The sequence below is a fragment of the Cylas formicarius genome, unplaced genomic scaffold (assembly GCF_029955315.1).
Source record: "Cylas formicarius isolate icCylForm1 unplaced genomic scaffold, icCylForm1.1 PGA_scaffold_12__32_contigs__length_19106922, whole genome shotgun sequence".
Lineage (NCBI taxonomy): Eukaryota > Metazoa > Arthropoda > Insecta > Coleoptera > Brentidae > Cylas > Cylas formicarius.
Genome location: NW_026844225.1, coordinates 16647530 through 16672724, shown reverse-complemented (window position 1 = coordinate 16672724; position 25195 = coordinate 16647530). Strand labels below are relative to the sequence as shown.

Below are 25195 nucleotides of genomic sequence, written 5' to 3'. Positions count from 1 at the left end.
ATAAAATTGCTTGGCTAATGTAGCGATACTTAGGGGGTAGGGGTATTACAATAAAAACAATAATTTTATGCTCATAATTATTTTATTTTGATATCGTATTGGATAAACGAAGACTATATAATTGGTGCAGAACTATGAATCAAAATTTTTGATTAAATTGTGCTTTGTAATACGCGGTGATTACAATTATTTAAACCATCGAGGCATACGGAACTATATAAAATCACCGAGTTTAAAAAAATCCAATTTAATGTACAACAAATTGACGGAATTCTTGTTTTCACGTTTACATAGTCGGGCAAATTTTAAAATTAAACGAAATCCATGTATATATAAGCACATAGCTACGGCTAAGTTGAACCAACATCGCGCACACTTATTTAGTATATTTTTCAATTGCCCAACTACGTACTATATAAATATCACAGATTCTAGAGTACCTAATACAATTTGAGGAGCGATCGAAAATATTCCCAAGATAATTTGTACAATTGAAAAAAAAATTGTAGCCGTCAATTACCGTGAGCCGAAATATTTTCACTCTCCTCAAATAAAACGTTTTTTTTTTCTAGTAATATACATATATTTATAAACAGACTAGACGTTACAACTAGATTAATATTATTGTGACCAGATCGGTTTTGAAAAGTCGGCGCTTCTTATAGTCGAAAATATATAACAATATCTTAATTTATAGATCGATTTCTCGAACGGAATGTATAAATACAGAATATGCCGATGCGTTATCGTATAGCAAAATAAATTGGCACGATTCCCACTTTATGAAATATGGACCGAAATATTAATGGCATATCCCGTATTTTGCTCCTTGAGTTGTTTTTCTTAAGGTCTGTTTATCAAACTAACCTTTGCTTTTGAAAAGTATCTCGCGTTCGTCGGGTTATACCGTGCGTTTTTCATAAGGGAGGTCACTACGAGACGGCAACTACTCAACCAATCCGATAAGAAAAACAATAGCTTTAATGTTAATCGATAAAAAAAAGTCGACGGCCTTATTATCGATTCGATCCACCGAATTGCTATTGAAAATACTCCACTTTTATTATTTTTCTTGTTAATAATGCAAGGATATACGTCAATTAGCACACTTTTAAGTTTTAAAAGCAATGCTAAAATGAAAACGGCATTTTATTTTAAAAAAAGTGTTCTTAAATTTCAGCTGCATAAACACTAAATGCTTTTTCCTATTACTAAAATTGAAATCCAGTCTGGTTAAACTCGGATTTAGAATAGCTGAATAGAATAGTAAGCTGCTCATGCCAAACAATTCATAAAAACCGCAAATTGGTGTAAATATTAATAATAATATATATCAAAAAGGTATGATGAGTGTTAAAAAATAACATGTTTATCGTTTTTTGCAAAAGCTTGTAGTCCGACAATTGTCGATTATGAGTCTGCGGTTATACCCCGTCTTGTTCGATTTTATATCGAAAGGACGTCCCTTACACCAAAACGAATAACATATTTTGGACTTTGGATAATATTAATAGGGAGAGCTACATCAAAAAATGCAATCATAGGAGTTGAAAATGCCTACTCCGTTTATCTTTTGATACGCTCTGCTAAAAGTAATTTAATACGAAACAGAATTATAAAATTACTTAAATACGTTATATTAATTGAGCAGCTAACAAAATCCAAACATCACAACCACTAAGAACGAGTGTTATAAGAAACTGAAATAATTTGACACCATTTTATATAAATATTTTTAATAGCATCAATTTTCTATAGGGGGTGTCGGTAATATTTGGCTAGATGGTTTTGTTTATGGTAATACACATAGACGAAACAATACGGGACCTGCTATTCTTCAACTACGAGCCCTCATGAATACCCAAATTCGCTTTAAACTAGGCCCAATTTAATAAATACTTATTAGAAAAATTCGCTACAATTATAAATTATAGGCTAACATTAGGCACCATAACTTTGGATCCCCGTTTGCAGAAATTCTGTATAATACTCTGAGAAAATGCAGAGTTGTATGGCGACGGCAATATTTTTTAGATCATTTTTGGTTAAAGTCCATGCTCAACGCGCGACTTTGAATATGAAAGCATGATTTTTTACGCGACAATTTAATTAATACAAGTGTTCAAGGTCGACAAAAAAAATACGCATTGTGCGAACCACTGCAGTGCCACATTTCATATAGGCATTATTTATTACCACCTGAGCTCACGCGCGCCTACTAAACATGTGCAACCCTGTCATACAGGACGATACATAAAATTATTACTAATATTTTTTAATAATTCGGTTAAATCGCTATAAAAAAAATAATACCAGTCAAACGAGTTTTCAGGAAATATCGAGAAACCGAAAATCATAATGCATTTGGATACTTCAAAGGATGGCAGTTCTTCTTAATTAAAAATTTGAAAAAATACGACAATATTTCCATCATTCTGATGTACACTTACTCACCTAAAAATTTGGCAAAATGAAAATAGTCAGCTATATAGAACCAAAATATTATAATAATTAACCCTATATTTATTTGATTCAACATCTAGCCAAGTGGACCCATATTTTGTGACATATTGACTATTCAGAACCCCGAAATGGCCTTTTTTTAAAACGATTCCGAGTCAGTTTCTGATATTTCATTCCTAACGCACTTGTTTTTCATCTGTTTTATTATAGGTGGCTTTTGTTTTTGTCATAGGTAATTCGGTCGGCCGGTGCAACATAGTAGGCCCATGTGTTTGTATAAAGAATTTCTACGTTTTTTGGTCCACTGATTCCCAACATCTTCATTTAACGCCGACGATTTCTCTGAAAACATAAATAAAATAAGTTTATTTTGTTTGGACGGATGCTGAAAATTGCGAGCTAGGATAAACAAAGCAAAATATTTACCTAAATTGTTTTCTTGCTTAGGCATGTACTCTCCCATTTCCTTCAAGATATTAGCGATTTCTTGCGAATCTTTTATAATGCTACAGAGTTCCTCTTGGTTGAAGTCCGGCGTTATCTGCTTACAGAGCAAAATTTGGCTGATAACGTTACCTAAATTTGAAGGACCAGCTCTGTTATCTGAAATTGAGAACGATTACTTAATAAGAACGAAGCAATTATTAATTTTGACAATTTGATGAAAAAATTTATCAAAATAAATAAGAACTAAAATTTTCAGATTTTCAAGAAATTATATATTTTGACATGATAATTGTTTCGACAACACCGTGTCTTTATCATTTGATACTTTTAGTTCTTATTTATTTTGATAAATGGATTTTCATCAAGTAAAAGCCACCTCAGTTCAATTTTTGAAGAAGTTTATGCTGTTAATAAAATTACGACATTCTTAGAAATTTTAGTTCCGAAACGGACATCTGATACAATTGGTTATCGTTTGCCAGCCGGGGACTGCTTGCGTTTTCATCAAAACCGTTAAATTGGTTTTATCATGGTGTGTTTACTCCATCCATTACAATGTTATACCCCTCTTTGTTTCAAGCTATTAACGATGATTGGCCAATAAATGTCCTAATAAGCACGACGAACAACAAATTACCGTAATATCCTGACATATCCATGGGTATAATTTGTACCAATCGATGGGACTTGCACAGCTCCCGATGAAACAGTTGCGCCATGAAATATAACATCACAAGATTTTGATTATCGGCTGGTATTCCCTCTTCGACGGCACTGAAATAAGGAATCAACAATAATAACGTTACGCTTATAGACTTAAGTCGTTTTTGCATTGCGTATGGTGACGAGTATAACGATGAGTGTCCTACTGTTGTAAAGTTACTTCTACTAATGAGATTTTTAACAAGACATCTTAATGCTGCCAGGGCAAGGGTCGAAGAAGAAACAACTACGTCACTCGTACTCCAGGACAACTACGACATTTTACACTAATTAGGTGGGATTTTTCAAACAAAGTCGCACTCTGAGAGCCATAAAACGAAACAAGACGCGAAAGGTAAGCAATATAGAGTACACAAGGAACTAAATTATTCCATTATCAAAAATGTGAGCAATCCGAGTGGCGCTAATTTATCATAGCTACAACGTTAAATGCGATTTTTTTCTTGTTCAAAATCTTCTCCCCCTAAAAACTCATAATTTATATTTCTTTACAAATTAGACGCCGAGACATCCCAGGTCGTTAAGTCGTCGATAAATATATTTGCGTTAACGATATTGAATTGTATTATATTTCACAAAAAATCACAAGTCATCATCCGTTACGTTAGAGTTGAGAATAATATAAATTTCTACAAAAAGATATTTTCATTTATGTAGGCGGTAGATGCTCTAGCGAAAACAAGTGAATCAGGAAGAGTTTAAACGCTATCGGAATTTTAAAAATACGTTATGAACCGCTATGAGAACTTTCATGAAACTGTATTTCACTTAACAGAAAATAGTGTCAAGGAAAACTTTCTAAATAATATAGTAACATTAAGGACATTTATATGGGCTGCCAAATGGAAGTTTTACCTTCTAATGTGGGGTAATATAAGTTGACTGGTATGTTTACATGCGTCGACACAATTTCTTCTTAGCTTTCGGATTCTTTCCCTGTGTTCCGGACAGTCTCTAGATTGGCCAATACCGATGAGCAGGTCCCTGAATAGAGCTATTTGGGCATTTATATCCAGGACAAGCTGGAAATAAAAACTATGTAGATCCACCGTCTAACGTACATCGAATCTAGCAAACAAATGCTTGCAGAACTGAGGCGTAATCGTAGTAAAGTATATATATATTTTTAAACTATTCAATGACAATAACAAAATTAACACAATTGAAAAGTCTTAAAATGTAAATTTGGGGGGATTTCTATAAATATTGTGAATACGATACGAACCTTACGGGCAGAAAAATAAAACAAGATCTACGAACGAATTTCAATACAGCAAAGGTATGAAAATTAGACCAAGACCAACCGAATCGACTCAAAGTTTAATTAAAAATGTTGGGCATGTTTTATTCGGAAACTGATTAATTTGCCGTTTGGGCACCTTCGAAATGAAAATTCTACGGCAATGGCTAAAATGTTTGCGTAGGTAAGAGGGGTACGGCGAATTGCAAATATAAACAACTTCGCACATAAGTTAAAAGGCTATTACTTTGCACCCTAATTAAAATTAATTTGACGTTCTTTTGCTTATGCATTTATGTTATTTTCAGCCACGAAACGTAGTTTGTCGCTTCCATTAAGTGGGAATAAATTATCCGTGACTAAAAACAGAAAAACGAAAAATAATTCAAGCGTGTGTTTGGAAATATTGGATGTGCAACAACTCAATTTTTAGCGGAACTGGAAAATAAATTGTGTTCCCAAAAATGTATGCACTGTAACTCTCGACGATATATTGTGCCAAAGTATATAAAATAATGCAAAGCGATTATTCGATTGGACGTAAAATGTTCAATTTTTTAACGAAAATTTGTCCATAAATTGCAGTGACATCCGTTTCACTTCATATTTTCATAGTTTCGACCTAGGGGTAATACTGTAAATAAGAATTCTTCTGCGGTTCACCTCTCGGTTGAGGAATATGATCCTGGTGGAACCTTAAAAGACAAACTTTATTATTTAATTACTTAATTAATAATATTTATTTTTTGTTTTATATTATATTGGCCTTGGGAAATTAACGTTTTCGGCGGTTTTGTTTCCCAACTTCACATCAGAACGCCCGTGTTATTGAAAACGTTCACCAAGTTATTCAAAAGGGAAAAGTTATTTCCACAGCGCATACAGTTTGGCCGAAACTTTTAAATGTTAATCTTTTGTGTGGGTAGTTAGTTTCTAGCTGCGAGAATGGAATTACATTTTCAGTGGATTCTTACTTCCAGAATCAAAGTGTTTTGTATTTAGATTTATTTAAAATAAACCCTAGGGCGTTATACCAGGACTTCTCTTATCTACATTGGGTTTTAGCACAAAATGAAAGCGAAAAATATGCGTACAAGAAACTCAATCCGCACGGAATAAAAGCAAATATTTAAATTCAAATTCAAATAGTAAAAGTATTTAAAATGAATCTCCATCCCTATAGTTATCTGATAACGAGGGGATTCTTTTTTTATTTTCTTTGATTTTAAATTCCATTATACCACGTGAGTGGAATCAAATTAGACCGGAAATAACTTTTCTCGATATGATTTCACATTCTCATTAGGAAATGGTGGGCTGTATCAAGGCAGCCTCAGACATATCGACTTTTTCATTCGTTTCAATAAGGACCATCGGAGAAAATATTTTATCGAAGGTTTTTAAATGGGGGAATAAAGGCACTTCGGCCCCAATCGTCAAAGGCACACCGTCATATAAACATCATTTTAGATAGATAGCTAAATATATGGATAGATAGATCGATAGCTAGATAGATAGAAAGATAGACCTTTATTTAGTTAGTTTTTTATAAGCTATAAAAAAAACAAGAAAAGTGAAGATAAAATTTCACTAATTCATACAAACAAATAAACAAACAAAATAACAGAGCCCCATACAGCACTCACCCAAATATATTTTTATTTGTAAATTATATATTATATTTTTCATTTTATTTCGGCTTTAACAGATGTTTGGACTCCTCTGGACAAGGATTGCAGAGAAGTAACCCAGCAAAAATTGGTAATTGCTTAGGTTATTGATGTAATGAAAGGTATAAGGGTACTAGGTCACTAGCACTGCATGAAGAATCGTTTTCTGGTATTGCAGCATATTGTGTGTCCACTGGAGCGTTGTTAGTAGACTTGGTTGGTGATTCTATGGTTTATTCATGATATTGTTTTATGGGTTCTTGAAGAATATTGTTTTTATTTGTTATTTTTTGTTTCATGTGTGTTCCTTATGAATCAACTAGCATTTTTTATTACATCAGATAAGTAAGTACTATTTTGTTTAATGGTATTAAAAAAGTTCTTTTTTCTGGCTTAGTTAAACTTCATTGACTTTAAACCAATTTAACGAAGTTTGCCTTATCGTTGATGCTCATTTAATTAATTTAGAAATCATACTTTATTTGTAATCAAGAAGAGTTGAACATCGTTAAGAAGGTACAGTATTGGAAAACTACGGTTTTTAAATAAATAAACAACTCAATAAACATCTACGTTATCCGTCCCGAATTTCCTTTATTTAATCCGGAATTTGTATCTGAACAAGCGAGATAAACGTCTTTTTGATCTTGGAAGAAACTTTAAGGGACCCTAGCATCCATATATTAGCCCGTTTCACTTGCCTGAGTAAACTACCTAAAGTCGGACTTCCGACGGTCTAATCGAACAATTAATTTAAAACATTTGAAGCGAGATTAAATCAACCTGTCCGACGCGTTTAAACCTTTCGTTATAAACGAATCGAATCCCAGTATTTGGATTGCTCTATTACTATTCGAATATTCCATCCATGTTAAAATTTAAATTATTTAATGAGAACACGTTTTCTTCTTTATCGCGTTTTTCGATGTTCCGGATAAAAGGCTCGATGACTGACGACTTTTGCGCGTTACAGGATGGCGGGGAGGGATTTTCAGCAACGAACTTTGCATTTATACACGGTAAAAAAGTGACAAAAACGTTTGCAAATATAGTAACCATCGATGAAAATTATTGCACGTATAGTGCCAAGAGCAATGCAGAAGTTAATTTAGTTCAATTATATTGCAGCCACCCAAATTCGTTGTTACAAAGTTTACCACATCAATCTAAAGATTTTGTCAGCTTCGTTTTGAAATTATGTTTTCGTAAATATCACAATAACAACAAAGTAAGAATTCAACAACACTGTAATAATTAATTATTCTAATAAAATATATATTTCTCCAACAGTTGGAGAGTTTTCTGTTATAATATTTATTACATAGAGTTTCAAATTGTTTGTACGTTTAAAACAAGTTTTGTACTTTCCCATGATGCTACAATTATAATAACAAACAACCATATTGTATTGTAATGTTGTTGTTGTTTTGAAGTTACTCCTTTAAAGGTTATTTGGGTTTGCGTTCTAATTTTCCATAAACAATGGTAAATACTACCGGTTTTTGGTGAAACAAACGTTATTTCTGTAAAAAGTTCCAAAATACAGTCCGAAGCGTTAACACCTTGTATCCGGAAAATCACTTTCCCGGTTTTTAAAGGTCATTTACTAAATACGTCCTACATTATTTTTTATATTTAGCCGTTTATATTTTATCGCTGCAATTTAAAAATAAAAATAAACCAGCTTCGAAATTTTTAAAGGTTTCTTCGATGATACAATAACAAGTCGCGCGCCCGTCGACATAAATCCACATAAAACGAATGTTTTCGTCAAAAAATGATCTACCAAAAAAGTTGAGAACGCGGAAAACAAATCCATTAAAAGTCCATATAGAGTTACAGAGTTCCCGTCCCCTTTTATTGCAGAATTTGCCCTGAATTTTAAACCGCAAACTTCAAAATGCCAACGCGTCGAAGGTACATATTTTTTTTTGTCGAAGAGTAGTCCACGTGAAACTTCAACGAATCGACTTATTGATATGAATAATAAAACAGGCAAAAGTAATTTGGTTGTAACGATGTTTAACGACCGGTGAGTTGAAGTCGCCAAATTAAGGGTGCAGAATAAAGCTTGAGGAATATCAGAAAAATGTTTATTTTTAGTAAGTCGAAATACAAGTTTGACTGTAACATTTCACCGGACCAATCAATATATTATTATAATTAAGTTTAATTTCCATTTGCCATTAAAATAATCCGTACGTATTCAAAAGTGACACAATCCGTATTTGAATCCCATACGGCAACGTATTATTATCGCTGCCCAATTATTATGAATATACTGTTTAAAACAGGCTATTTCGTATTAAAACAGGGTTAAAAGAAACTTGGGGGTATAAAATTTGCATGTTCCGCCGAGCGTATTTATTATAAGAACTTGAATAAATTAGCAATATTAAAACCATAACGGGGAGTTTCTTAAGGCATGCACAGAAAGGTTACATTTGCTGTCGCTTTCTGACGACAAAATTGCATTGCACCTAGTTTAAGCTTAAAGATAACGGAAAAAATACAAATATAAGATACAAATTTTTTAAATATTTTTATCTGTAATATTTTTATTTGTGTTTGTAAAATGTATTATTGACCAAAATATCTTACGTTCTATTCGAACTTTTTAACAGGTAGATGGTTTAACACCTGCATTGGGATTGTGGTAACCTAACCCAGAAAAATGGGTGATTGTTTAAAATATCTGGGGGACGAGATCCAATCTTATACCAACATCTATTTTGATTCTATTTCTTAAAGGATTCGGAATAATTTCCCATATTATTTTTCAAGAAACAAATAAAAAGCAAGCCTTTGAAACTTTGGGAATAATTTATGCTATAATTGTAATTGAATTGTTGAGTCCATTATATATTGGCACATATGTTGGCACACGATCGTATATTACTTCTGCTACTATAACTATTACTATTCCAACTGGAATTAAAATTTTTAGATGATTATAGGGAACATCATTAAATTTTAAACCTACCAATCTTCGATCCATGAGATTTATTTTTTTTTATTTATTATTTAAGATTGACCGGAGCAATTCTAGCTAATTATACTATATAATAAAGAATAATATCTTTATGACTTATTGCATTTAATAATGATATTATTGTGTTCGCATTGGAGAACTGGAGTGCTAGGAAACTAGGGATCGAAAAAGAATTAGCTTAGTAAAAAAAAGGCTATAATTTATTCTAGACAATCTAAAAACGTCTGCAGACCGCGTTAGAATTCATTTAACGATTTCTACGGGCGTTGATACTAGAATAATTAATGTTGGTGTTACCTGCGGTTAGTTTGCCGAAATTGTTTGTTTTGCAACTGGTTTTGTGGTTTTATTCGACTCCCATTGTGCAGTTTGTCGAGCAAAGTTGTATTATTAGCCAATAATTATTGGCAAAACTGGTGCTCTGCTAAACAATAAACCTCGTTTAATTCGTTACAAGCCCCCTGCTTATGCATTAGTACTACTGTTGGTACTATTTATTCACCACTTTAATCAGATTTTGGAAATGAAAAATAATTAGTAAGATTGTTTATTTTTATTTCAAACCTTCCCGAGAATAACTGCCAAACCTTTTAAACTCATTTCCAAATTCGACTTGAAATATTCAACCCGAATGATTCAGTTTTTCTTTTAATTTCACTTTTAAAACGTGCGTTAAGTTGACTTAGTAAACATGCAGCGAGCACACCTCGTTTTTAAGGTAGACAGATTTAAAATTATCTGTACTTGGAAATTGGACAGTAACAAATAGAAATGAATGTATTTTTTAAACACAAAGAAAATATCTTTAATTTCTTCTGCGACGACCTACCGAATTGAGACTCTTTTTTCGTTCCCGATCCTGAGGATGGTGATGCAGCATTCCGGCCGAAACACCACCGGGAGCTCTATAGGTTATAGAGCCAGTTCAAGTTGAACAGAAGACGTAAGTAACGCGACTTGGAGCGTTTGAACGCGAACCCGCTTACGGAGGACGCCGCGAGTTGATTGAACACACTGAAAGAGAATTTACCGGCTCTGGCATTGAATGCTACGCGCACTGCAAGAAGGGCAAGGTGAAAATATATACGCTATATTGCAGAGTAACAAACGCAGCTGACACGCGTTTTGCTACTTCTTCAGTAGACGAGACCGGTTAAACGATCACTCTAAAAAAATCGCAAGTAATGTAACATTTAAACAAGAACTGCAACTAATTCACCCACTATAATATTTTTGGTTGCTCATTTATTACGAAAAATATAAAATTAAAATCATTAGCCACTAATGTGTCGCATTTCTCACATCCACCAATAATTCTTGTCATACTTTTCAAAAATTTTCTACCCGTTCCAACTGATGTGGAGATGAAAACAATTTGTTTCTAACATCCTTTACGTCTATATTACTTTGCTTATTTCATTCATACTTGAACCATAGCAATGTTTCCTAAACCTCATTATTTTTCTTGTTTCACAACATGAGTGTTTTTTGAATGTTAAAACTAATAATAATAATACCTATGAGCCACTTCAAAATGTTCATATATGTGAAGTCCTAATTTTGATGCGAAAATATTTAGTCATAAATTGGTAATTGAGACCAAAAGCGCAGTTGTCATGCCTATAAAAATTTACAATGAAAGGGTTTAAAGATGGTTCTGTCATACCTTTTATGAGTTTTTGGGAATGTGATAATAGTTGATTATGATAATTTTTTAAATAAATAATTAATAGAATTTTATTATTTATGTTTATTACTTCTTTAGCAATTCCTTCGAAGGGACGCAAATGACCCCGCATCGGACATTTTTTATTTAGTATTATCATTTAATTTAACATTAAAAATTACGCTTATTAATGAACTCGGTGACGAATTAATTGTTGGAGACTAATTAATTTCATTAACTATATAAATAGTAAAATATGGAAAATTTTATTGGAAATTTCAATGTGAAAATGTAACACAATACTTTTGGAAGTGCTGGTTTAAATTTGCGAATTTTCGTGTCGAAATTACCTTTGTAATAGAGTTAACATTAGGAAAAATAGTCCAGACAATTTTAGTTCAGCAGCATGTAAATAAAGACTTCGCAACATCTGACAACCTTTAAAAAATGTCTGGAACAGTTCCTGCAGGACTATAGTCTGTATAGTGTACACGGAGCTCCGATGTCTTTCTATCTCTCACTATTCCAAAGAAAGTTACTTAAAATTGGTTCTACTATGGTTCATTTGCTGTGTTTATTGGTATTTTCATATTACGTTTTGGATATAAAAAACCTGTATTAATCTGTATTTATTACTATTGTTATTAACAATAACGTTAACTATGACAAATTCTTGAATGTCTTTTCCTTTTTCTAAGACTTAGCGGGTATATTTTTTTAATCAAACACGACTCGGCTTGTAGATATGGTAATTAAGTATATTTTTCCAAAAAAATAAATATCTAGGGCAATACAGCGAAAGAGCAATTTAGGTTAATAGTGAGAGCGAATTACATCTCCACCAGTAACGAACTAACGACAGCAATTGAGTCTTGTACTGGAACGAATTAGCAAAACAAATCCAATTAATACACGTGCGCACATAGAGACGAAACAACCTAAAGGCATACAAAAATTGCCCGACTGATTAGGAAGCTATTTATGGCGACGGAAAGTAAAACAATTTTTCCTGATTCGTCCAATTTCAATCGAAAAAAGACACCGCGTTCGTTAGAAGCCGAACAACAAAAAAAAAAACAGCATTATGGCGGCCCATAGTCAACTCTCGTAATTTCTTTGGCGAGATTATGTGTTGTGTCTGATTGGTCCATAATGCCTCTGTTTTTCCCACCTGGTTTAATTGCCACTGTCATCGTAACAATGTAAAATACCGAAATGGTGGCCATCAACTAAATTAATCGACTCGTAAAATTAAAACACGTTTCGCGTCCCACCGGGTATGTTATTTATTCGATACTAGCAATGATTATTAAATTTATAGCAAAAATCTATGGATCTATCCATATCGCATGATTTACTCATTCATGCTGGATACATTTAATTGGGTTTGAATAATTTTTCATTTTTATTTATAGGAAACTCTAATCCGAAATAGTTTTGAAAAAAATCAAATTTTCAATATAAATTAAATGTATTTTATGTTAAGGTTGTTAAATTTAAATTAACTTTATTTTTTAAATTTTTCGCGTAGCACCTATAGCCAGGCAAGATAGGAGAAAAATCTTGGGCGGTAATTACATCAACTCGAATGAGTCACAACATTTAAAGGAATAGGAAACAGACCGAAGCAAATAGACCTATTTTTTAAATTAACTAATGGTTACATTTATAACTTTAATGCTCTCCCTCTCCGCCAGTGTCTTGGAGAAATCTTTCAAAAATCATCATTTAATACTCGCCGCTAAAAACGAATTCGTAAATGACTTCCGAACGTGTATAATTAATATGTCACGCATCTAATATAAATTCGAAGGGTGCCGCCATTGCCGAGGGTTTGAATTTTTGAACATTTAATTAGGCATCAAATTAAGTTTCTAATTTAAACTTCGCGCTATACTTCTTGCGATTTTGAACTTCCCGACTTCCGACGCCGGGCTTATACGTAAATTTATTAGTAAAGTTTTAAAATAACAACATCGGACACTATACCAATAAACGCAACATTGTGTGGGGGGGGGAGTTATCTACCTAGGGGGGTTTTTGAAAAAGGGGCGGGAAAATGAACCGAAGAGGAGCAAGAAAAAAAAACCTACGCAAAACATTAAAAGGGGGGAAGCCAGAGCAATAAAATGCGAATGATATAGAAAATTGATGATGGATACGATAAGAAAGCGCGGCATGAAAATGCGTTTTCAATTCGTTTTATGGTTGTTGGCGTTTGATAGAAAAAAAAAGCAACGCTTCTTAATAATTATTGTTGGCGATAGATAATTTCTAATGCTTCAGTTTAATAATTATTGCGTAATTCCACATTTCTATTAGAAAGTTTTTGTAAACAGAACTCACCGGCAAAACTGTGCACCCGACAATTGTAAGTTATTATTCTGTCCATTCCAGGGCCTTATGTTAACGCAACCCGCTTAACAGCTGCAAAACTACGCATTTATAACAAAGGGCACTCCTATAGACAAACATGGTATGTGTGTTTGAACAGGAATACGAATTGCAGTTACAATTGGTTTGTTTCCGCACGTAATAATTCATTATCGTTTAAAAATCTTTCCTTCCTTCCATTGGAAAGAAAATCAAGTTTTTCTAATGCCATGATCCCGGTTACTACTTAAGGCAATAATGTAAAAAATGAATAATTGTTATGTACCTTGCAGGAATATATACACCGTTGTGGTCACGAACGGCGGTTAAAACGTCAAAGGGTAAGGGCAGTAAATCCTTTATTTTATACCAGGAAAACAATAAAATTGTTTTTTTATGGCGGAATATTCTGAAGTTAAATGAACTGCATAAAATTACCATTATTAAGTATCGGACTTGTTTCTTTAACTTTTCCAATAACTAATTCAGCCTGTCATCTGATTCAATCAGTATCGATTTGGTTAATTTTTAAATCGACGTAGAGTATAAAATATAGCGGGGGTAGTTTCAGAATAAACTTCTTTTAATTATACCGGAATAATAAAGCGAACTCTTTAATTTGCACTAGGCTACGTAACAAATCCAATTATAAACTTCAATTTTTCCCAAGAAAAAGTCGCTTTAAATTACTAGCAGTGCCGTTAAAAACGATTTTGTAACTCTGTAACCGCCATGATCGTATTAAAGCATCAACTTCTGTTTAAAATGTTTTAAAAATTTTATTACCTTAAACTGAAACTTACGCCGTTTTTTATTTTTTCCACGCTTTAATTCTGTCTGCATTTCGTGCGATCTAAAGTGTTTAACCAAATTGCACGATGTAGCGGAGTAGTTATCATTATATTTGCTTTTCGTACTTTGAATGCTGCGCCAATAACTTCTGTTGAGCTTTATCTGTTATTTACTATTTTATGAACAGCCCCACCTCATTGATATATTAAGTATTTCAGTACGCAAAGAAGTAAAGCTTTACTGTGATTTCAAATGGCTTTCTCAAACAATTTTAAAAGCAATTCTTTACCACGTATGTCTCACGCTTCACCTACAATTTTCTAGCATTTCTTCTTCTGTCAGGGCTCACCAGAATATGATAAAAGGCACTAACCAAAATTGCGCTTCTATGAAACACTCAAATCCACAATAATTTATATTATACACGACGTTGCAAAACAAATGCATAAAATTAAGGGGGTGATTCTTTGTTTAAATTTGTTAAATGAATATTGTGGCAAAAGCAAATCATTAGGGAGATATCACGCACAAATAATGTCTATATTTTTTACCTTAAAAGCGAAAATAGAACAATAAAATATTACAAAAATGTCATCATTATACAAATTTATTTCCTGCATATTTTTCTATTTTTGTTTTTCAATAAGATTGGGACGATTGAATTGGACTACCCCTATCATTCTTCTTAACCAAATTTGAGGAAAAACTTATGCAGTGACAAAAAACATAATGTTTTTTATTTAGAAACATTTTTGTCTACTGCATTTTCTTCATAATTCTTACTGTTTCCGAATAAGAAAAACAAGATAAAAAAATGTTGTGCGTTGCTTTAAATTCTTAAGGCGTTTCTTTATTTCAAATAAAATATTTACGATCTAATCATTTAATAGTTCAGTACAATGAATGCAGGAATGTCATATACGCATGTCTACCTGCGCCAAAACGGAAACTACTTAGAGGTATAAATGCATTTATTATATCGGAAGACAAGCATTTTCAACACTTACTTTGTATTTTTATATGTTGCCTTAAGTGCTTTGTTTATTTATTTTGTTTTTATTTGAGTGACATTGTTTAAATAAAAGGTTTTTAAAGAAGGTTGTGCTCATAAATACATCAATTAATTTCAAAAATATTTATTAATACATTATTTTTTAAACTGTAATTGTCTAGAGATAAATATCGGTACACAATGCATCTGCTTGCCAGCACCTAATAAATTTATTTTGCTAAAATATTTTCTTTTCTCAACATACAATACTTACATTTCATTTTTTTAATTGGAAAAGTTGCACCCATAAAAAAAAAGATGCAAAAATCGTGTTTTTATAACAGGAATAGGAATATGAACATTACGTCTTTTCGAATATCGTTTAGTTCCATTGACTTCTAAATAACTCAATTTTACTAACACATTATGCTCTAATATCTAAAAAGCCGGGTTTTCGTTTGGTTGACCTAAATGACCCTCTTGAATATCCGGGTACATTTCGCTGTCATTAGGCTACGGAACATATTTCCTTTGACCAAATTTGATCGGTGATAAGATAGGTGTATTTACTTCGACGACAAAGAAGCCGTTTTCTATTTATTATTGAGAATCTGTATATATCCTAATTTCCGTTAAACTTGAAGCTTATTACTTCTCCCTATTCTGAAATACTCAATTATGCATTGCGTTCGCAAAGTCTCAATTTAGGATGTAAGCTTCGAGAGTATACAGTAATTCTTACATATATATATTATAATATTTGGCCAAAACATCAAATAGGATTCTTTATTTTTCCATTCACCGTTTTAGTCGAGGGACGCGATTGGATAATTTTTACATGTTCCCGTACATACTTTTGTCTTCTGCACACAAACGGCAACCACCAAAAATTGTCGGTCGAGTGAATCCAGAAAATGGACGCGTTCGCTAAATATTGACAATTGCGTCACAATGTGTGACGTCATATATACGTTCTGCACCATTTCATAAATTGATTCATGTAATATCCGCCACCGCTACTAACCTATGAGTGCGTGTTTCTTTTTTTTAATTAAGGGGTGCATTCTTAATAATCGTTGTTTGTTCGAAGCCCAAGCTCAAAGAGATATTCTTAGAATCTCCGTTGCTTTGTACACCTACAGATTATTATTTTCCGTTGCTTTCAGGAATTTTCTAAAAGAATACGTTCTTGGAAGTTAATACAGGAGTTATGCGATACAAGAGCTGATTATTCTGTTGTTGATTTAAAAAAAAATCCTTGAGTTCAAAAGTTCGCAACAGAATTATGCCGTCGTCGCTTTTATTGTGCCGGAAATTGGTTTAATTTATTTTGGGTTGAAGTCCAGGTCGAAAGGAATACTATAATTAATATTTTTGGATATCAATTCGTGGCGAATAAGGACATTTATATGCATGTTTTGGGGTACAATATTTGTGGAAATTTCCTGCATGAGAAAACCGAATCCAATAACGAATTATAGCGATACGCGTTGGCTGTTGATACCTATAGGAAAACTGCAAACAAATAATAATAATAATTAAGCGTTTATTAACCCAAAAGAAAAATAATATTTTTACATGTGCATTAAATGAAAAACCAAATATGTCTGAGGGTGGTAGGCATATAAATATGCAGAAGAAAGGAACGGCAAGAAAAAGGGATACTAAGAATATCTTTTAATCTAGTGTTTTGCATATTAACTCAATTTAGATGTTTAGGTTTATGCCAAATTTATTGGTACCGGAGCTTACTTTCAAACTTTTTTTTGCAAATCTAAATGCATTAAAAAAATTAAAAAATTGTTTTAATAAATATAATCAGAAAATTGATATTTTGACACATAAGTTCGAGAAAATATTGATTCCAAACGAACCTTAACACTTTTAATGTGCATAACAAATTACGAAACACCCTGTATAGATAGACAGTGATTTTCCGTGTGCGAGGCGTATGTTAGGGCTGCGCTGAATTGGAAGCGTAATACCCTTTTATCCTTCAAGTTATAATTTATAGTATGAAGAATATAGCGTGGTTAGTACAAAGCTGCCATCGAAAAGTTGGTAATATTTTTCATTGAACCCTCGAACTTTCTTTTGAGGTCCCACGCAATCTGCCGCATTTCATACAATTTTATCAATATAATGGAGCCTTTTGGGGCGAGGCAACAATAAAGGAAATAGGCTGATAATCAGAAGATTTTCTTTTCCTGTATGTATAGATGGCTATTATTACTAATCCCGCCATTTTATTGGCGGATATGACTGGATGCGATGCGAATTTTCTTTCGATAAATGTTTCTAAGACTTGATAAATGAACGTGGCCCGCTTTCTTGGCGAAACCAAAATTAAACCAAACAATGCACGAACGAGAACAATTTGTTATCAGGCCAAGTTTCTCAAATACGTCGGATAAGTGATTTCAATTTTTCTGTAAGCGAAATGTCGTAAAAATTGATGACAATAAAACGGCAGTATTCTCCTATCATGACGCGATTCGGAAAGTAGAATTTATTATTTTGATTGAGGTCAAACCAATCAACTTTTTATCTCGCAAGCTCTACCGTCGTCCTTTCTTCTAACTTGTCCGATGCAATCGCCAAAATGACGGAGGAAATGATCGTTGGGTTTCCTTCGAGCAAACCTTTACCCGTTTAAATTTACGCCCCTTATTTTAACTTAAATTAAAAAGTCCTAGGGGGAAAACAACCCAACTTCAACTCCAACTTTGACCGCAAAACATTTCATCGTTTTAAATGTAAAAAAAGGGGACTCATTTTCACTCCACTTACTAAAGGTTAGCAAAGGATGAAGAATCAGTAGGTAATTAATATTAATTGAAAAAAATGTCATTTTCCTTAAACAGCTTCAAATACAAAAATGCCCCAATGCAATTTCAATATATAATATATTCCTTTTCCCTTTTGTTTATCATACAACGTTGTAAATCCAAATACAACGGAATCTTCGACTGCATCGAACCTAACTACCAGACGTAATAAAATCAATCATGGCGTTTGCTGGTGTTCTGTACTAGACGTATATGGGTTCCATTTATTGTTTCCTCTGTCAATAAATTTGCAACTTCGTGTGTCAACGTGCGAATCGCACAATACATTTACACGAACCGGGTGCACGAACTAACTTCCTTCAAGCAATTTAAAGCAAGAGAACGTGGAAAGTTTACGTAATGGTTTTCAAGATAGGTTCGTACGTTCTGTACTGGATTGTCCACAAATTCGTCTAATCCGTCGTAATTTGTTTCGCCCACGACCGGCTGTAACGACAATTTTATTAATTACAAAGTTTACAAATTATCCTTGTAATTATCTACCCCAATCGGTGCAACTTATCGACCATCAATAAAGAAAAAGATTTCCCGTGTTTGTTAATGCGTGGTAATCTGTTTTAACTCAACGAAGTCAAAATATTCACTCGACCATAAAAAAGGCCAAAGGTGAAAACAAGGATAGTAAATCGCCATAAGAAAAGCATAGAATTTTAAGACTTGACTATACAACTAATATTTTTATGCCACATAAAAGCATTGTTGTGTGCTGCGTTTTGGAGTTTTAATCTCTCATTTCGGCAATAAAATGTGGAAAATTAAATGATGTTTTGGTTTTGAACTTATTTTAACGTTAAAAATTTTAATCGGTTCTTCATTGCGATTTTTTTTTCATAATCATGCTTTTTGATGCTAAGCGCCCTGAATATCTGCGAATTTATTTTTGCAATCTCTGGCATTTTACTAGTTTTACTAAATCAATGTCAACCCTAGTTGTACCTTAAACTTTAATCGATCACAAACGGAACTAACCAAAATAAATCAAATTTAAAATGGAAAATTATAATATATTAATAATTTTATCGCATTGCACTTTAATTCATCATGAAGCAATTTCAAATATTTATGAAATTGAAAATGAAATTTACACACCATAAATAATCACAACATACGGATCTCTAATCACCATGACGTATATCGAAATCTTTTAACGAAAAGAATAAATGTCAAAAAATTCGTAAATAAGCTTTTTGTAGTCAGCGATATAGTAGATTCAGGTAAAGTTACTTCAGAAGCGGCCATTTACGGGATTTAACCGCACGGGTTTGGGAGCAATCGGATGATTTCGGAGATATTTCCCACGCCTTGACGTTTGTCAATTCTGACGGTCATGTCAGTGAATGCATTCGTGTTGTTTTGCGAAAAGGTACCCAAAAACTAACGGTCGTAGAAAAAGTATAGTATGCAACACGTTTGACAGAAACTGTTTCAGGAATCCAGAAGTTTTGTAGCCTGTGCAAGTTTCTTTGAAAAATTAAATGAAGCTTTTTTTCTTTTAAATAATCTCTATATAAACTATTATTATTATCATTATTTATAAAAAATGAAACCTAAAAGCTACCACCCAATTTAAATGTAATACTATTGTTTGAAAACTTCGTTCTAATTTAAAATCAAAAAGAAAGTTACGTCAAAAATATCTTAATGATATAGTTGCCATAGATACTTTGGCTCTACCTTGGTCTGCTTGAGTTTCCAATTGGACACTGAATATTACCTACAAAGTTTTAATTAGAAACAGCATCGTAGATGAAAAGCAGAGGGAACACGTCGATCGCAATTCACAGAGAAATTATAATATTTGAATCGAAATAACAACAGGGTGCAGATACTCGTTCCCTTAATTGATTTAACACAGTTATGTATGTGGAAATTTATAATTATGCCTATAAAGCACCATCGGCTGGCGATCGGAAGAACGAAAATATTAATTGGTTAACGTGAAAGCGCAATTTGATAATTAAGCGACTGAGAACTGTTACGAATTCAAAGTTTCCCGGAAGTACCATTACGTGGGTGTTTTGTGGTTAAAATGCGGTCGTTTTTCGAAAGGCCTTTGGCATTTTTGAAAAGCGTCACTTTAAAGTATTCGTACGACGACGAAGGGACCGCTCGTTATTTTCGTATAATCCTCTTTATACCCTTTTGGCATTAGATGTTGTTGCCAGTAAAGTTAGCTTTAATAGTATACAAAATATGAAATGCGGTCATATTTCCTTGCTATCCGCATCTCCGATTCAGAGTGAGATTATATACGACCCTTCAGAAACATATTCTGCAAAGCGTTTAGTAGATAAACTCCAGGCCCCGGAATCGTAAACGCGCAGCGTCTTTGGTAGATATCTATTCCAAAAAATCTAACTGAAATCGAGGAGCTTATTCATGCCCGGATCATCATTACACCACCACTAGCATTGGTAGAGCAAAAAATAAACGGAGAACAACCAAAACAAAAAATAGAGCCCCAGATCCCACTACTGATATGTAATAAAATTAAAACGTACTATTTTTTTAAGAGAAAGACAACTTTAATTAGACAGGTAGATTAGATTACTTTTCAAATAATATTTATTTTGATGCTATTTTCATTGATCAAATGTTTAATCAAAGATAGACACGACTGTCTATATGAGATTGTTAGTTATATTATTTTCTTCGATACTTTCAGTTCCAAATACAGTAATAATCTAAATTCTAGAAAAAGATACGTGAAAATTTCGTTCGTCAAAAAGCAACGCGATTAAATTCTTCAATTTTCGAGTACGTACGTATATATTTACTGAAAGCGAAAATTCGAATACGGCCCTGGTAAATCATATTTCAGTTCATTTAAGATAAAACTTCGGATGAAGTATCTCTCCTATCAATTTCGAGAATTTGCTTCGTAACTTTATCGCTGCGAGGGATTCGAAATTCGGCATTTGGAAATAACGCAATACCGACAAGGATAATGAAGTCACTTTTAAAATCTAATTTTTCTACGCCGCCAACCAAATCCGAGCTTTTACTTAAATTTCCCGCGGCAAATATATAACTGCCGCCATGTTGTTCAAGAGATAATTAGTTTTATCATCTCTCGGTCATACACCGAACTAGTTTCTTTAATTTCCAATGTTTTTTATTTTTCGAGGTTCTTGTTTCTATTTGGTATACTAGCAGATTTATATCTGGATAAAATCGATTTACTTTCAACTCGTTAACGGCCCATTCGACGACGATAAATCGCAAATATAGGCAGTTTTAATGTTTTGCGACGTCAACATTGTCGACATATTTTTCTTTATAATAAAATTGATGATTCCCTCAGCTGAAAATCTAAATCGGTTACACGCTTCGCAGTTTAAAGCGAACATTAATTACATTAGAGTAGCGAATTAGTTAAGTGGTATGCAGTTTGAAATTTATAAATCATTAAAACAAAATAAAGAAGAACGAGATTAATTACAAATGTCCGCAATAAAACCCACTCGGAATTAATAAATAATAACGGTACTTAAATTTATTATTTCTTTTGTCTTCGATTCTGTCTTTCCCCATAAAACTTTGTAGATCATTCCCATTACAAATTGCTGAAACGTGTTATGAAACATCAGGAGTGGAGATTAATAATTACCGAATAATTTGTCAGGCGAGCCAAGAAGCCCATCAATATGGATTGCCGTTGATGTTTTTGGTCTAAAGCTTTGGTATACGTCTGTACACGACGTGTGTGAATTTACTAATCCAGAAGAGCAGTGATTAATACGAAACAAAACTAGTTTAGAACCTATTTTGTAATTAAAACAGATTTATCGTCTGTCAGACAGAATTGGCCTAAAAATGTCTCGATGTGTTTTGAGGTCTACCCCCGCTAAAATATATATAATAAAATACAAAATAACGAAATAAAACATTATATTTACATACCAGGGCTGGACGTATCGCAACAAAAACGAACAATAATATGAATCAAATTAAACGTTGGGTTGTTCTCCATAAAACTCCAGTGTAAATAATAAAAAATATACGGGAGGGTAGGCTTCCACCCATTGCCCTATATATTATACGGCAACTGCTATAACGTCATTCTACGTGTATACTGTCGTTGATAAAGCCATCTCGGCCAGCCCGCTCTGTAAAAGGGCCTTGTTAAATTATTCAAAAACCCTATATTAGGCCTCTATTTACCCTTCGCCCTTTAAACGTAAAAATAAGTCGACCACATTTTTTAATGAACGAATCGAAGCTGTCAAATCCACGATGTATATACAGTGCGTTTAGATTTCACATTAAAATCAACCCACAGTGTTGCATGGTTTTCAAGAACACTTAAACTTGAAATATATATATGTATATATTTTTTTTTCTTGGATTTCTTGAATTCAACCACCCAATATCCCTTGCGACGTATCCTTTTCATTCGGGAAGCGAACCGAAAAGGATGTCGTAGCAAAAAATCTAATCTAATGCGTCCTAAACCCATAAGCTTAATCTCCAAGTTGGGTTAATTCCAAAAACGACATCATTCCCGACGAAACTTCTATGCACGGTAGGGTAACACTAGAAAAAAACACAGAATCGCTCTCTTGGCTGACAAAAACTTTCTACTTATACGTGAACTTTCTATAACACAATTTGAGTTAGCGGTAGAAAATTAATATGTTTTTTTTTTAACGTTGGTAATTGTCGAAACACCGGGTTCTTTAAATGGAAGCAAGTTAAGCCGGCATAATAACTAAAAGGATGAAATATATTAATATAATATAATTCGTCAAACATTTTTGAAATTTCTTTTTTGTTATTTTTTATTTATAACATCTACAGTTTATAGATTTTAATAAACAGGTCTGAAGAAAACCTAAAAGAATTAAAAAAAAACAAACAAAATAAACACGCACGATTGTGTTTATTTAGTGTTGCTTTCAGGTGCGGGATGGTTACATAGAGACATGACAATGACTGCGGATTTCAATCAAATTTAAAATAATTAAAAAGTTAGGTGCAGAATTATGTGTTTAAAATTAATAACCATTTACTTAATTCGTCGAACATATTTGAATTTTCTACGCGATATTTGAGACAGAACCATTGGTTCGAAAAATTAATACATCTACAGTGATATTAATTTATAATTTTTTATAAACAAGTCTGAACAAAAATCTAAAATAATTAAAAAAATAATCATAAACACCCACGATTGTGTCTATTTAGTGTTTGTGGGTGTGCGAATTGTATGTTGCTTCCAGGTGCGGGATGTTTAGATATAGGCATGATAATGACTGCGGATTTCAATCAAATTTAAAATAATTAAAAAGTTAGGTGCAGAATTATGTGTTTAAAATTAATAACCATTTACATAATTCGTCGAACATATTTGAATTTTCTACGCGATATTTGAGACAGAACCATTGGTCCGAAAAATTAATACATCTACAGTGATATTAATTTATAATTTTTTATAAACAAGTCTGAACAAAAACCTAAAATAATTAAAAAAATAATCATAAACACGCACGATTCTGTCTATTTAGTGTTTGTGGGTGTGCGAATTGTATGTTGCTTTCAGGTGCGGGATGGTTACATATAGACATGACAATCACTGGGGATTTCAATTAAATTTAAAATAATTAAAAAATTAGGTGCACAGTTATGTGTTTAGAATTAATAACCATTCACATAATTTGTGGAACATTTTTGAATTTTCTACTCGATATTTGATACAGAAACATCTGTCCGAAAAATTAATACATCTACAATGATATTAATTTATAATTTTTTATAAACAAGTCTGAAGAAAACCTAAAATAATTAAAAAAATAATCATAAACACGCACGATTGTGTTTATTTATTGTTTGTGCGTGTGCGAATTGTATGTTGCTTTCAGGTGCGGGATGTTTAGATATAGGCATGATAATGACTGCGGATTTCAATCAAATTTAAAATAATTAAAAAGTTAGGTGCAGAATTATGTGTTTAAAATTAATAACCATTTACTTAATTCGTCGAACATATTTGAATTTTCTACGCGATATTTGAGACAGAACCATTGGTCCGAAAAATTAATACATCTACAGTGATATTAATTTATAATTTTTTATAAACAAGGCTGAAGAAAACCTAAAATAATTAAAAAAATAATCTTAAACACGCACGATTGTGTTTATTTATTGTTTGTGCGTGTGCGAATTGTATGTTGCTTTCAGGTGCGGGATGTTTAGATATAGGCATGATAATGACTGCGGATTTCAATCAAATTTAAAATAATTAAAAAGTTAGGTGCAGAATTATGTGTTTAAAATTAATAACCATTTACATAATTCGTCGAACATATTTGAATTTTCTACGCGATATTTGAGACAGAACCATTGGTCCGAAAAATTAATACATCTACAGTGATATTAATTTATAATTTTTTATAAACAAGGCTGAAGAAAACCTAAAATAATTAAAAAAATAATCGTAAACACGCACGATTGTGTTTATTTATTGTTTGTGCGTGTGCGAATTGTATGTTGCTTTCAGGTGCGGGATGTTTAGATATAGGCATGATAATGACTGCGGATTTCAATCAAATTTAAAATAATTAAAAAGTTAGGTGCAGAATTATGTGTTTAAAATTAATAACCATTTACATAATTCGTCGAACATATTTGAATTTTCTACGCGATATTTGAGACAGAACCATTGGTCCGAAAAATTAATACATCTACAGTGATATTAATTTATAATTTTTTATAAACAAGGCTGAAGAAAACCTAAAATAATTAAAAAAATAATCTTAAACACGCACGATTGTGTTTATTTATTGTTTGTGCGTGTGCGAATTGTATGTTGCTTTCAGGTGCGGGATGTTTAGATATAGGCATGATAATGACTGCGGATTTCAATCAAATTTAAAATAATTAAAAAGTTAGGTGCAGAATTATGTGTTTAAAATTAATAACCATTTACATAATTCGTCGAACATATTTGAATTTTCTACGCGATATTTGAGACAGAACCATTGGTCCGA

General features: G+C 32.6%; 1 protein-coding gene across 2 annotated transcripts in view; it reads right to left on the bottom strand.

Moving 5' to 3' along the window:
• Positions 1-76: 76 nt before the first annotated feature.
• Positions 77-25195, bottom strand: part of LOC132695726 (uncharacterized) — a 31035-nt gene continuing 5916 nt past the window's right edge. Inside the window, exons 1-5 of one of the 2 annotated variants that reach the window (XM_060660174.1) lie at positions 10365-10549; positions 4489-4655; positions 3548-3684; positions 2890-3066; positions 77-2805 (exon numbers count right to left, since the gene is read on the bottom strand). In XM_060660174.1, coding sequence (XP_060516157.1) covers positions 2690-2805; positions 2890-3066; positions 3548-3684; positions 4489-4655; positions 10365-10415 — 648 coding nt within the window. In that variant the 5' untranslated portion in view covers positions 10416-10549 and the 3' untranslated portion in view covers positions 77-2689. Of the gene's footprint in view, positions 2806-2889; positions 3067-3547; positions 3685-4488; positions 4656-10364; positions 10550-25195 lie in introns of those variants that run through there. The other variant, XM_060660173.1, reaches the window with a different exon arrangement.